Source organism: Mangifera indica, chromosome 12, assembly GCF_011075055.1.
Source record: "Mangifera indica cultivar Alphonso chromosome 12, CATAS_Mindica_2.1, whole genome shotgun sequence".
Taxonomy (NCBI): Eukaryota; Viridiplantae; Streptophyta; class Magnoliopsida; order Sapindales; family Anacardiaceae; genus Mangifera; species Mangifera indica.
This window is the reverse complement of record NC_058148.1, coordinates 10,671,297-10,684,276: the sequence shown is the minus strand read 5'-3', so window position 1 is coordinate 10,684,276 and position 12,980 is coordinate 10,671,297. Positions and strand designations below refer to the sequence as shown.

The 12,980-nt window shown below is 33.8% G+C and overlaps 4 protein-coding genes and 1 non-coding gene across 7 annotated transcripts; 2 read left to right on the top strand and 3 right to left on the bottom strand.

Annotated features, from left to right (window-relative positions):
• Positions 1–54: 54 nt before the first annotated feature.
• LOC123192867 (UDP-glucuronic acid decarboxylase 6-like) lies at positions 55–4,011 on the bottom strand. Of its 3 annotated transcripts, none has more exons than XM_044605550.1 (13): positions 3,799–4,011; positions 3,242–3,337; positions 2,770–2,856; positions 2,574–2,661; positions 2,090–2,181; positions 1,862–1,926; positions 1,693–1,781; positions 1,337–1,414; positions 1,128–1,221; positions 848–914; positions 693–756; positions 554–594; positions 55–455 (listed from the first exon to the last, which is right to left on the bottom strand). In XM_044605550.1, the coding sequence occupies exons 2-13, from the start codon at positions 3,326–3,328 to the stop codon at positions 270–272; spliced, it is 1,038 nt and encodes a 345-aa protein (XP_044461485.1). In that variant the 5' UTR covers positions 3,329–3,337; positions 3,799–4,011; the 3' UTR covers positions 55–269. The 3 variants fall into 3 exon arrangements, with proteins under 3 accessions (XP_044461485.1, XP_044461487.1, XP_044461486.1); XM_044605552.1 differs by lacking the exon at positions 3,799–4,011 and adding an exon at positions 3,594–3,615; XM_044605551.1 differs by lacking the exon at positions 3,799–4,011 and adding an exon at positions 3,469–3,518.
• A 1,087-nt stretch (positions 4,012–5,098) lies between these two features.
• On the top strand, positions 5,099–5,171 carry TRNAR-CCG. Its single transcript has one exon. It is a non-coding gene; the product is annotated as a tRNA-Arg (tRNA).
• A 975-nt stretch (positions 5,172–6,146) lies between these two features.
• Positions 6,147–6,419, top strand: LOC123192390 (dolichyl-diphosphooligosaccharide--protein glycosyltransferase subunit 4A-like). The gene has a single exon (XM_044604925.1). It carries the CDS (start codon positions 6,147–6,149, stop codon positions 6,258–6,260), a length of 114 nt encoding a protein of 37 aa, XP_044460860.1. The 3' UTR covers positions 6,261–6,419.
• A 421-nt stretch (positions 6,420–6,840) lies between these two features.
• Positions 6,841–8,026, bottom strand: LOC123192638 (CASP-like protein 4C1). Its single transcript, XM_044605266.1, has 3 exons — positions 7,552–8,026; positions 7,349–7,484; positions 6,841–7,268 (listed from the first exon to the last, which is right to left on the bottom strand). The coding sequence occupies exons 1-3, from the start codon at positions 7,773–7,775 to the stop codon at positions 7,047–7,049; spliced, it is 582 nt and encodes a 193-aa protein (XP_044461201.1). The 5' UTR covers positions 7,776–8,026; the 3' UTR covers positions 6,841–7,046.
• An 883-nt stretch (positions 8,027–8,909) lies between these two features.
• LOC123192240 (ubiquitin-conjugating enzyme E2 14) lies at positions 8,910–12,052 on the bottom strand. Its single transcript, XM_044604719.1, has 6 exons — positions 11,896–12,052; positions 11,686–11,788; positions 10,801–10,898; positions 10,607–10,707; positions 9,244–9,321; positions 8,910–9,121 (listed from the first exon to the last, which is right to left on the bottom strand). Exons 1-6 carry the CDS (start codon positions 11,939–11,941, stop codon positions 9,044–9,046), a joined length of 504 nt encoding a protein of 167 aa, XP_044460654.1. The 5' UTR covers positions 11,942–12,052; the 3' UTR covers positions 8,910–9,043.
• Between the last annotated feature and the right edge of the window lie 928 nt (positions 12,053–12,980).

The following is a 12,980-nucleotide window of genomic DNA, read 5'->3' as shown; positions in this document are numbered from 1 at the left end:
GCACATAATCAAGACAGGAAGCTAAAAAACACAACACACCAAAGGAAAAAACTCTTGCCAAGAAACTCTTTCACTCTATTAAAGGAAATCCCATCTCCAGAAGTACTGAGAATATGCTACGGTCGTATGGATTTATGATAAAAGCCTAATGGTGCCATTATTGTACTGCATTGAATTGTGTATGGTATTGATAAGAAACTCTCAGGGTTTCAAGTTTGGATTTTGGCGGTACATTAGACCGCCTATAATATTTATAACATAGTTCAAGATCAGTTCTTTCTGGGGACACCAAGCCTCACGCGGAAATCATCCTCCATAAGTGGAAGGCCATCACGCAGCTTGATCTTTGGTTCCCATCCTAGCAACTCTTTTGCTTTCGTGATGTCAGGCTTTCTCTGGCGAGGATCATCTGGGGTGTTTTCTACCATTATGATCTCTACAGCAGGATTGATAAGCTGCGAAAAACATGATCAAGTATTGAGTCACCATGGTTCCATTGCCAAGTTATTTCAAGTCTATTTCATTTTGGGTGAAAAGAGACTAGAAAACTAACCTCCTTAACAGTCTCTGCAAGTTCGAGCATTGTAAATTCACCTGAAATACAGAATCCTAAGTTAATATTGGGAACAAAAGAATTTCTACATAATAAGAAAATTTCTAGTTAAGGCATAAAAGAAACCATATATGATGACCTGGATTTCCAATGTTGATTGGCCCAGTGTTCTCTCCTTCCATGAGTCGAATAAGGCCATCCACCTTCGACATTTGACATAAAGTTGAGAGGCAATATAACAATCAAATAGACAATTCAACATAAAAAATAAATATGTTGAACAACTCTCCATACCATATCCGAAACATAGCAGAAACTCCTAGTTTGAGTTCCAGGTGCTTGAACAGTCAAGGGCTCACCGCTTCACAAGATGAAAAGGCACAAGAGAGAATAGAGATTAAAATTGCTAAAGAGAATAAACTTCAGAGTTTTCAATTGCAATCAAGGGATGATGATGGAATAACAAAAAGGGACACCGCGTGCAAACAATGTGGAAAATAAAAGTAAAAGAATAAATTTCTTGTAGATGTCTATAAGATCTACAAAACACTGGGGAGTTTTTAACAGAAATTACCGGACTGCTTGAGCTATAAAATTACTGACAACACGGCCATCATCAATATTCATGCGGGGTCCATAGGTGTTGAAGATCCTAGCAATCCGGATCTCTGTTACATCATTAATTATTTAATTTGATTGAAAGTCAGAATTTTCCAAACATGCTGCAGATGGTATTAAAAAATTACAGGCACCTTTTATAAGAGGTAGCAACAGGACTATTACCTATCCCATGCTGCCGATGGTAATCAAACATCAAAGTTTCGGCAACTCGTTTTCCCTCATCATAGCAACTCCTGACCCCTGAAAATATAGAAAGAAATCAATAATGTGATATTATTTTAATCATTGTGTTACAGATACCACACCTAACTGCAGAACTATCACTTTTTTTACAAGATGTTAACCTCGCAAAACACCATGAAAAGCACTGGAATGAATACAATACTGTGCAGATAAAGTGACAATATACAATACTAGATAAAGTGAAACCATTTTAATAACATTGCATCATGATGGACAAGTCATCCTCCAAGTTAGCCAATTCATTAAAATGCTAACTATTAAGAAAGAAAACCTACCAATTGGGTTAACATTTCCCCAATAACTCTCCTCCTGGGGATGAACAAGAGGGTCTCCGTAAACCTCTGAAGTTGATGTAAGCAAAATCCTACAACAAATTACCATGTTTTGAATAACAGACAATACATCATAAGCCTAGATCAAAGAAATCAAGTAGTAGTCTCAAACCTGGCTCCAACTCGCTTGGCAAGTCCCAACATATTCAATGTACCAATCACATTTGTCTTTATTGTCTGTCAAGTTTAAAATTCTTTCAAGTCAAACAAAACTTGAACCCAAATATCATAGAAACATGCATTATTACATTAAGAATAAAACATCAGGAGAAAACATGGAGGGAGGGGACAAAAAAATGTGATGGTCTTCCAACCAGACACGGAATACAGATATACACACCTTAACAGGGTTGTATTTGTAGAAGATTGGAGAAGCTGGACAAGCAAGATGGTAAATTTGATCAACCTCAACCAATAATGACTCTGTGACATCTGCGAAAACAAGCCCAATTTGATAAAACATCTAACTTATTAATTAAAGCTCAGGCAAGCATATTAATGCCAAAGTTCACTTTCTATTACTTTATTCTAATATATATATATATATATATATATATATTTTTTTTTGTTTTCAACCAAACTGAAACTTTTATAGATGCCCTTTGGTCACACTTTTTTTAATATCTCATTCTATTTTGTTTATATTCAAATGAAACTGAAACTTCTATGGATGCTTTTCAGTCCCATCATTTTAAGATGTAGAGGAAAAAAAAATTTATTCGTACTTGGGAGTCCAATATGACATATGATAAAATTCATATGGAAGCACTCAATAGTTCCATTTCCACACCATTGAATATGTTACAAACTAAAAGAGAGGATACCATGACGAATAAGCTCAAATCTGGGGTGGCCAATCCATTTCTTTAGGTTGTCTTTTGAGCCAGTGAAGTAATTATCAGCAACAATCACCTAATGGCAAAGACAAATTGAACACACAAATGTCCAAGCATAAACATTGAGTGTGAAAAACAGTCACGCCATAGATTGCTATACATAACTATGACATAAGGCATTTACCTCATTCTTCTCATTTTCCATCAACTTGTCCACTAGGTGAGAGCCAATGAATCCAGCTCCTCCAGTAACCAGAATCCTCATGTTAGACTGCAAACGAAAAAAGGCAAGCTGAGCTACTAGGACAAATTGTGCCTATTACCAATGTCACAAATATCTGCAATTGGAAATTCTCAGATCTCAAGGATCCAAATTCGAAACATTAAATATGACTGAAAAGACAAATGATATATAAATACTGCCTGATTGACGATCCCAAACGGCAACACAAGAACTAAGAATACACATAGCCTAAAACTATGATCTGCCCTATTGCTGGTCCCAAAGGGAAATGCAATTACACACAACTAGCCAAGAGACAAAACTTTGATCATATTGAAAGCAGTTGCGGAATACGTTACTAAGGCATTAACAGGGTGGTCAACCATAATTTTTTTTTTTTCAGAATCTGAAACAGAATGTAGCAGAAAATTACCTGGAAAAATTTTGAAAATCTCAAGGGAGATGGAGTTGGAGGTGGTTTAGCGGATTTGTGATTTCCATTTGAAGCTTCTTGAGCCATTCTTCAACTCTAAACATAACAAAACATGCAAAAGTCCCAATTAACTGTCAAGTCTTTCAAAACCCATCTACAAAACACTCTCACAATCTGAACTCAAATTCACAAGCAGATCAATAAAAAACACCCAAAAGTCAAATCACCTGAGAGTTACCCAAAAAAACTCAAAAACCCAGAACTTCTTTATGACAAAAACAACTGAAAGGTTAAGGCTTTATATACAAAACTAGAAAACAGCCATCTACAAAAAAAAAAAAAAAAGAACTACCAAACGGCACCAAACTGAGCTGTAAATTGAATGAAATCTTCAGAAACAAGAAAGCACAGAAAGTAATGAAAGCTTCACGCTAACAAAGTAGACCCCACGTCCGCCCATCAGATCTAAATCTAATGCTCACACTCACATTGCTCAGACGACCCAAAAATAAATAATTATATTATATTAAATTAAAAAATAGTAGCTAGTTAATCACCTTGAATTGAGATAATAACTCGAAAAACAAAAAAATGTTTGGTATAAGGCAATTACAAGACTTGAAGTTGAAGACAGTCAATATTTATACTCTAACAGACGGTGAAGTGCTCAGAGTTGTGGATGACAACGAAACTCATGTTTGAATCATAGTACGACACGTCGTGTTTCAATGCGTAAGCTGAAACAATTGTTTGTTGTTCTTACGTATCTTGTTTTTCCTTATTTATTGGATTTGTTTCGATCCGATTCACTGGTTTGCATATTCAATTCAAATTGAAGAATGTTGTTGGGCAATTGTTTCGGTGGTGAAATTAAATCAAATAAGATTTTATTATGGGAAAATTATCTGCCACGTAAGATACAGCTAATATTTTAGAAACGAGGAGATTGTAAAACGACAGGTGCGTGATGACAGTTCATCCGCCGCGTCAGATCCAACACACAGAGTTTGACTAATTGACCCGGCGTTATTGTCGTATCAAGAAAAATTTAAGATAATCTAAACCACCCTAGAGTTTTTAAAAATGCCCAGACGTTTTAAACGTGAGTGAAAAGCACAACTAAAGAGGGAGGATTTCTCCAACAAAATTATATAAAATGACTCTTTTACCCTTTATTTTTGTACAAATTATATCTAAAATATATATAACTATTTAACCGAGAGTTAATAAAGAGAAACAATTAGCATAAAGTGTTGAAAAAAAATTTTTAAAAAAAATATTTTTAATTATTAATTATATCATCAATTAAAACAATAATTTTCTCAGCTATAACACAAGGCCCATCTAAATAGTTAACCGGCGGGCAAAACAAAACAAACGGAGTTAGTTTGGGTCACAACTCACTAACTTTATTTGGTCCAGATGGCAACGGCGTCGTTTCTTTTTAAAACTCTTATAAAACCAATTTGTTCCCAGTTCGCAGTTGCAGACTTCAGCGGCAATTGTTGACTCGTTGTATTTACAGATCTAGTCAATACTCCTCGCTTTGGCACATTCTAATTCCTACGAAACCTAAAGGTACGCGTCTCTCTGTGTCTCGGGTTCGGTTCTTTTATCTATTTTTGCCGTGAAAATCAGGATTTTAATTATACGTATGTTGAACTAAACATGTTCAGAATCCGTAAATTATGATCATGATGAGAAACTCTTGTTTATGTTTTTGATTTATTCCTTGGAATTGCAAACTGTGTTTTTTGTGAATTCTGTACAGATCATAGGGTTTTGCATTTTTCTTGAACTTTACGGTTAGTGCATGCCATGAAATATTTAGAATGGAAATTGAAATGCAGCTAATTAGATCGCATAGCGGAGTGGATATCGCGTTAGACTCCGAATCTAAAGGTCGTGGGTTCGAATCCCACTGCGATCGTGTGTTTTTTGTTCTTGTTGTTGTTCGAATCTTGTAAATAGGATCATGGTTATCTTTTAAGCCTCGAGAAGGCCGTTTATTGACTTTGTGGCGCTCAATGTTTAGAGTATTATGAATTTCATCGTGGAATTGTTGCGGTTTTGTTCCATGTGAGGTTTTGTTTTGGTTGCTTAAGTAGTTGAGGCTTTGGATTTCAATTGATTTTGTTGAAATTTTGAGTTTTGTGAACTGCAATGGAAATTGGCAGAATGATTATTCACATGAATAGGAAGGTATTGACCCGGTAATTTGAATTGATATTTGAAAATGGTATTAAAATTTTAGGGTACACTTTCACTGAAATTACTGGCTATCAAGTGCAATTATCAGGAGTCACTGATTGCCGATGTCCATTTATGTAATGACTTTGTCTCTATTGCAAGAACAGTAAACAGAAATGGCATTTGGAAATATTAATACGTTGGGATTAGCACTTAGCAGATTTCAGTGTCGAGAATTATTGAACAAGAAATGTACCACTGCATTATTGTGAATGCTTCTTCATGTTTAATTTATAGTGTTTACAGCAAGTTGTCATGGTTTCCTTTTGTTTTCAGATATGGATGCATGTATTTAGATTCTTCCACATGAAATTATAAAGACTTAAAAGGGGCCATATGAACTTGAATTACCGAATGATGATATAAAGTATATTGTGCCTGTGCCTGAAAGACATAAGTTGTCATCTGTATCACCATTATCATTTTGCATGGTAGACTCTAGCTTAGATAAATCATATTTCTTTGTTATGCATGTAAGATTGTGATTTTGTTAGGTTTCTAAAGTGGAAAGTATTCTACAAAATCTTTTTACTGTGACTGTTTATCTTGAAAATTTAATAGAGCAACAGAAAAATTCTATCTCTATCATGGTGGTCATGTTATTATTCTGGCTTTAGTACTAACACGTTTGGATACAATTTGTGCTTTTCTGCAGATGATTGGAGATCAAGAATTGGGATTTTTTGCCAATATGCTGGGCATTTTCATATTTATTATGGTTATTGCTTACCATTATGTGATGGCTGATGCGAAATATGAAGGCAACTGAAATTTGGCATGTTATTTGCCTGTATTTTTTTTTTTTTCGAAGATACTGTAACTTAAAGGATATCTATACCATGCAAGATCTGTTAGCTGAGCTATGGTGGAAGTTTGGCGTATAATTTGATTATCTTTAAATGACTACATAGGAATGATTATGATCAAATTGAGCAAATATCTTTTAGATATGAGAACATCATTCTCATCATCCAGCAATATTACCTGTTGATTATGACATGTCTATAATAATTTGGATACTGGGTCGTAAACCCTCCAATTTCAGGATTCTCCATTCTCTTATTTAGTAGCAATGACCCTATACTTGTGTTGGACTGTTTATTCTACACCAAATCAATCAAACCAGTAAATAAAACTTTACATCTAATGATCATTTATATAATCATTTGTATTAAATAAGATAAAAATTAAATATTAAATAAAAGATTTAAATTTAAATTCTTATATTTTTGTATTTAAAATTTAACTCTTTTATTATTCAAGTTATTTTTTTTAGAGGTTTATTTTTTTTATTTAGGTAATAAAACATCTTATTCAAATCAGGTCGTTTTTTTTCAAAACTAAATTAATTACAGAAAACAAATATAATCTCGGATATAATAACCGTAAGGGCTTAAACTCTTGATCCACCATAACTCAAAACATACCCAAAAGTTTTTAAAGATATGTTTGACCAATTGAAGTTTAAAAAAAAACCACAAATATATTTCTAAATATATGCAAAGTGAGCACTAACAAGAGAAGAACAGTCTCTCACTCACGCACCCCTCTCTCACTAAACGTGAAAACGAGAGCCGTTGATTATAAAACAGACGACGCGAAACCCCGACAGCAAAGACGAAAACCCCAGAAACAGAAACCCAGCAAATCCTAAAGCCACCGAAATATCGGACTGCACACAAAACGCATTTGACACCGTACACGTGTCCCTCTCTTTCAAAGTCCTTGCCAGCTCCGTCCCCGCCGAGTCCGCCGACAGTAACAGGTATGCAAACACCTATAAAACCACAAACTTTGAGGTTAAAAACAAACCAAAAAAAAAAATCTGTGTATACTGTTAAACATGTTTAATTGGACCTGGTCATGGCCGAAATCGAACCAGACTTGTAAAATTTCCGGAAAGACAGTTGTCCCTTTGGAAATTTCCCAAACCGAGACGCCCATTTCGAAGAGAGAGTAAATGGCTACTATTGCATTTGCAGCAAACACAAATCTGCAAATTTATTCCAAGTGTTATGAGCAATTAAAAATAGAAAATTAACGAGTAGAGGGTGGAGTACCTAAAAGCATCGAAATCAAACCAACGAGGGTAGTGGGGTCCACGGGAGTTAGTGAGCATGAAAACGGAGGCAGCAAGGGTGAAACAGAAGGCAGCGAGTCGAAAGACGAGAACCAGTGAGTTGAATCGCCTGAGTTTATGTAGGGACAAAGTGGACTGAAAGTGAGAACTTCGAGGGAGAGGAGAGGGAGTGTCGCCGTAGCGAAGCGGGTATGGTGAGCGCATGTTGATGAAAATTGGTTGTTGTTGTGAGTAGTGGCAGTGGAGATATGGAGCTGCGCAGAGCGAGGGAGAGTCATGAGAAATGATAAGATAGAAGGGTTATGGAGGCCATGGGATTGGAGAGGAAATGAGAGGGACAGCTTGGAGAGAGAGAAATTCCAGATTGAAGTTGGTAAATTGATTCAGAGAGAGAGAGAGAGAGAGAGAGAGAAAGATCTTCAGCAGTTTATCAGCAAAACATCTTTAGAAGTGACTGACTGTAGCGTCAATTAGGTATATAATTTTATCATAATTAATAATATACCAAATCATATAATTAAATATTAATTTATTTTTAATTATTTAATAATATAAAAAATTATTATTATTTATATATAAAAATTATATACATAATATTATCTATTTTATTATCATTTGAGATTTCAATCCCATGAATGTTTAATAAGCCTTACAGAGGAACTCTAGAATTAGGATTAGAATTAGAATAGATTTCTTTTTAAATGGCTTTTATCTTACTTAAATTGCTTGTCTCTTTTCTTTTACTTTATCCCTCAAAAGAATTTACTCATTAATTAAAAAAAATAAATGTTGGGATTTTTCCATATTCTATTGCTATATCTATCAGATGAGGCAGGTGAAATGCAGAATCTAAAACAGTTGCCAGATTCAAAACAAAGCAATCAGTCAATAATGCTGCCAAATTTGCTATCGTTTTAGGATATTTCGTACATAATAATTGAAATTATTCAAGCATGGAGGCTTGCCTTGTGATTTTGTGTTGCCCCATTACTCTTTGAATTCTATGAACAAATTTATGAATCCCAAGAAAAATTGGTGCATGTCCTACTAGTCGTTCTTGGCTTATTTGTCCAGTTGCCCGTTCATTTCTAATTCTAAACTTGTGATAATACCGTGATAAAGGCATATCTAAAATTTTTTTATTGACAATATTATTTAAGATGACGTGATAATTATAATTTTTTATTATTTAAAATTAAAAAAAGTATCCTACCACAAGATCTACCATGGATATGTTATTTTTAGTTTTGGGATATTAATAAATAAAATGATGAAATTCTTTCGAGAGAATGAGATCACAAACGATGAGGGGAGTACAACAACAAACCAGATACAAAGTAACACAGAAAGTATATAGAAGTTTATATTGAAGAAATGCCAAATGGGTAAAAGATAGCCGCAAGAAAACAAAAACTTAGTTTGAATTGTACACACAGCAAGAAATGCCAATGATGTTCTTAGAAAGTTTTAAGTTATAGCATTTCTTGTGATTTTCTCACGCAGCGACTTACTTTCTTCTTAAAATCATCCCTTCTTTCTCTCCACTCTTTCTGCAGTTGTTCAATTGGGAAAGAATACAAAGAATCAGCAATGGGGTGTGGCAACGTAAAGAGACTAAACCAAACTTGTTAAGGCAAAAGCATTTGCATAATGGTTGCATTTTGCAACTTACCGCAGCGTCAACATTTGCCGGAGACTCATCATTTGGGCTGGAAAGCATAGAGATAATACTCAAAACTATGCTCTCAACCTGCATATGCGACAGCCATCATTAAAACGCATTACGCTAATATTATTCACTCGTGCATCAAACAAGAAAAAATAGAAAGCAAAACAGTTAAGTGGATGACACAACATATTGACAGAATACAAAACTTGTGCATCTCTAGATCGAAAGAAAACCTGCAACATATAAACAACAGCATGGTAATATTCCATCAAGTTCAGTAGGTTTAATTTTTTAAAAGGTCAATCTAGCGAAGAAACCAAAATTTGGTCTGCATATTAGCTGAGATAGTTTTAGCATTTTATAAAATATATCAAAGTGGAACTCTTTTCATCTCAAATTTTCTCCTTGCAAGCAACAAACAAAGGTTTAATTAGTATATTCAGCTGCCCTCCCTTCACATCAATGCTTTTGCTAGTTCTTCAAAACTATGCACACAACTTTTCTTCTAGTTATTCCTTCTTGTGCCTTCATTTTAGCATTTTCTCTATATGGCATGTTCTCTATGTCTGAGGCCAGTGACCTCCAAAGGCCCTATGCTAATATTTTTTGAGGTCCTTGAGTCACTGCCAGCATGCAAAAGGAATGTAAAATAAAAGTCAATGTTTCAGTTTGCCCAAGGATAACATTCTTTTTTCCCCAAATTGACACTTTGCATTAAAACAATCCTTTTGTTTGTTCTGTGTAATATTACAATCCAACCCAACCAACTCAAGCAATCTCTTCTAAACTAGAGTTGTGCTTGGGTTTAGAAACAAAACCTCAATCTGGGCAAGGGTTGAGCCCGTCATTGCTGTGTAGTGATCTCAAAGTTTCTGTTACAGTTGGTCACCACCATCATTCACTGCCAATCACAACTTCCATCAGATGGCCAAGCCACAGAGTGGACCAATAATAAGCATTAATGCAAAGGGTTACCATATGTGTATCTCCCCAGCACTAATCTTTATCCATGAACCATGGTAATTAAGAACTCCAAGTGACAATTCCCCGAACACTTGCAGCCTTCAAATGATTAGATGTTATATTCTTCAAACATCAACAAAAAATATAGAACTTCACACACATCAAAAATGACAACTTCACACACCAATTAGACAGTACTACTAGCAAATCACCTGGCCAGCCACTGTGATACTGTAATTTTTACATCAAAAGACCAAGAACATAGACAATCAAAAACCAAGTGAATGTATACATTTAGAACCAAACAAGCAAAAACATGGAAAGATAAGCATTATATTCACAATTGAAAGTATAAACACTGATGAAAAAGTAAAGAGAAATTACAACAATTCAATCAGAATACCGTATGTACTGGGGTCCAGCGCTCAGTTGCAAGCTCATAGCCATTTGGGTCATCACCAGGTGGATGAAGAATAGATATGCAGACCCTACCATCAGGGTAAACTATAGTTTGGGACAACCACCTTTAGCAGCTTGCTCAACTCAAAATAAAATAGAACACAATTCAAACTCTATGAGCAGAAAACATATACTGACCATTAGGGTGCCACAATTCGGATGTAAACCTCATAGTTGGAGGGCTCAAAGGGTAATTGTCAGGAAAAGTCATTATGGCATTAAAGAAACCTCCCTCACTGCAAAACAACAATTGTTGATAAAAAAACAAGCTTACATGTCGTTAATGGCATATAGTCTGCTCTATTTGTCTGTATGTTTTTATTTTTCAATTCAAATAAACATTAGAATTGAAGCATTACTCTTGACTAAAAGGAACAATTTTAGTAACATGAAGGAAAGACGAAAACTACATTTGCATGCAACTATATCAAAAAAAGATTGAAGAACTCACAACTTGGTCAAAGTTATATCAACCAGAGGATTGTGAACTAATCCTTATATTGCAAAAAGCAAAGCTACAATACTAAATCTTACTTAAATTGCCACACACTTGAACATAAAGCATCCTTAAGACCATAAAAAAACAACCAGTTCTTACTAAGCAAATTATGAATGAAGCAGAGACATTCCAATGATAATTTATTTGGGAACTAAAAGATTATCTACATGGAGTAGCCAAGGAAAACATATAACTTGGAAGGAACCACACAGAACCAACACCAAAATCAATCAAAAGGATATCAATGAACTTATCAATTCCAAAAATGCTAGACTACAGATAGCGAAACAACTACAGCAATATGATAAACTATTCAATAAATTTATCAAACAAGAAAATCAAAAACTCATCATCAAGCACAAAAGGGCATGCGTACTTGAACCAAATTTACTATACAAAAATAAGTTAAATCTACCACATGATAAAACAACAAAACAAATCACCATCAAACACAAACCCACCGATCAAAACCCAATATTTAACCTAAAAATCAAAATTTTAAACAAAAATAATTAAAAACTCACTATAAAGTATCAGGAGGTCCCATAATGGAGACACTCCATTCAAAAACATTGGACTCGTCAACCAAACCAGCAGAGAATCCATCAACTGGTTTCTTACAAAGATCTGCAAAAACAATAAAAACTTTTCAATAAATTTAAAAAAAAAAACCAAAATTAAAACTTCACAAGTATTTAAGCAAAAAATACAGATATTTTTATGGGTTTTTTGACCTTTGAGTTGCTTCTGAAGGAGGAGACTGGCTTGTGTCTTGGCCATTGAATACCGTGAGTAGGCAGAAGAGGAAGTAAAATTTATAATGGGAAGAGGCAATGAGCTTAACGGTTACTGCTTTTGCCCTACTCTGCCTTATATAGATGACGGTAATAATGTAATTACTAATTAAGATATTATTTTCCCCTATTTAAAAAAAAGGACAGATGGTCCAATTTGGCTTGTTGGACCCGTAAGAGTTTACCAAATATGCATTTAAATATTTTCTTATTCTATTTTATATTTAAATTTATAGTACGATTAGATGATTTTAAATTAAATATAAAATAATATTAATTACATGATAATATATTATTAGTATAAAAAATATATACATAAAAAATTACTCTAATTTATAAATTTTTTTATTTGTATTTTTTTTCATAAATGAAAGAATTTTTCAATAGTTTTTTTTTTTTTTTTTCTATAAAAGGAAGAATTTATCAATGTTTGCTTTTGGAATAGGATATCGGATATGCACCACTCAAAGTTAGGAATAAATTTTGGATAGAAATTTTTTTGGATTCTCAATGGGTTGGGTTAGGCATGGAATATTAATCACTTTATTTTGCTAGAGTCCATATTAAAGGCAATGCTCTCCTTTATTCCTCTTATCTTGGAAGGAGATAGATAGTATATGCAAATCATGTCAACAAATTGACGTTTAATTTTTTTTTTTTTATGCTAAAATTTTCCATTCTCTTTTCTAAAGAAACAATATCTTGCCTTTGATCTTCATAATGCCCATTTCTTCCCTTATGTTGGTTTTTGATTTTAATCTTGTAAGTGATCGTAAAATGAAAAATCACATTGATGATGAGATTTCTTATTACAAATTGATATTTGCAATTTAAAATTTACATGGAGTAAATTATAATTGTGTCAGTGAAAACCAATTAATTATTCTTGTTATTCACTAAGATGAGATATGAATAAAATATAATGAGGATTGAACATGAAGAATTTTTAATGCGGTTTAATTCAATGGTTATAAACTTACATTTATAAATATGTTATCAATTATTTTAAATACAACAAAATCAGT

What these genes read in the sequence shown, in the direction of transcription:
- LOC123192867 (XM_044605550.1), bottom strand. Translation starts at nt 3,328, where the DNA reads ATGGCTCAAGAAGCTTCAAATGGAAATCACAAATCCGCTAAACCACCT. An exon ending in TGGAAAATGAGAAGAATGAG is followed by an intron (nt 2,662 to 2,769) that starts GTAAATGCCTTA and finishes CTTTGCCATTAG; the next exon opens with GTGATTGTTGCTGATAATTA. An exon ending in ATTTGAGCTTATTCGTCATG is followed by an intron (nt 2,182 to 2,573) that starts GTATCCTCTCTT and finishes TTGTTTTCGCAG; the next exon opens with ATGTCACAGAGTCATTATTG.
- LOC123192390 (XM_044604925.1), top strand. Translation starts at nt 6,147, where the DNA reads ATGATTGGAGATCAAGAATTGGGATTTTTTGCCAATATGCTGGGCATT.
- LOC123192638 (XM_044605266.1), bottom strand. Translation starts at nt 7,775, where the DNA reads ATGCGCTCACCATACCCGCTTCGCTACGGCGACACTCCCTCTCCTCTC. An exon ending in TTTGATTTCGATGCTTTTAG is followed by an intron (nt 7,485 to 7,551) that starts GTACTCCACCCT and finishes ATAAATTTGCAG; the next exon opens with ATTTGTGTTTGCTGCAAATG. An exon ending in TCGATTTCGGCCATGACCAG is followed by an intron (nt 7,269 to 7,348) that starts GTCCAATTAAAC and finishes GTGGTTTTATAG; the next exon opens with GTGTTTGCATACCTGTTACT.
- LOC123192240 (XM_044604719.1), bottom strand. Translation starts at nt 11,941, where the DNA reads ATGGCCAAGACACAAGCCAGTCTCCTCCTTCAGAAGCAACTCAAAG. An exon ending in GCTGGACCCCAGTACATACG is followed by an intron (nt 9,322 to 10,606) that starts GTATTCTGATTG and finishes TCGCATATGCAG; the next exon opens with GTTGAGAGCATAGTTTTGAG. An exon ending in CGGCAAATGTTGACGCTGCG is followed by an intron (nt 9,122 to 9,243) that starts GTAAGTTGCAAA and finishes GAACAACTGCAG; the next exon opens with AAAGAGTGGAGAGAAAGAAG.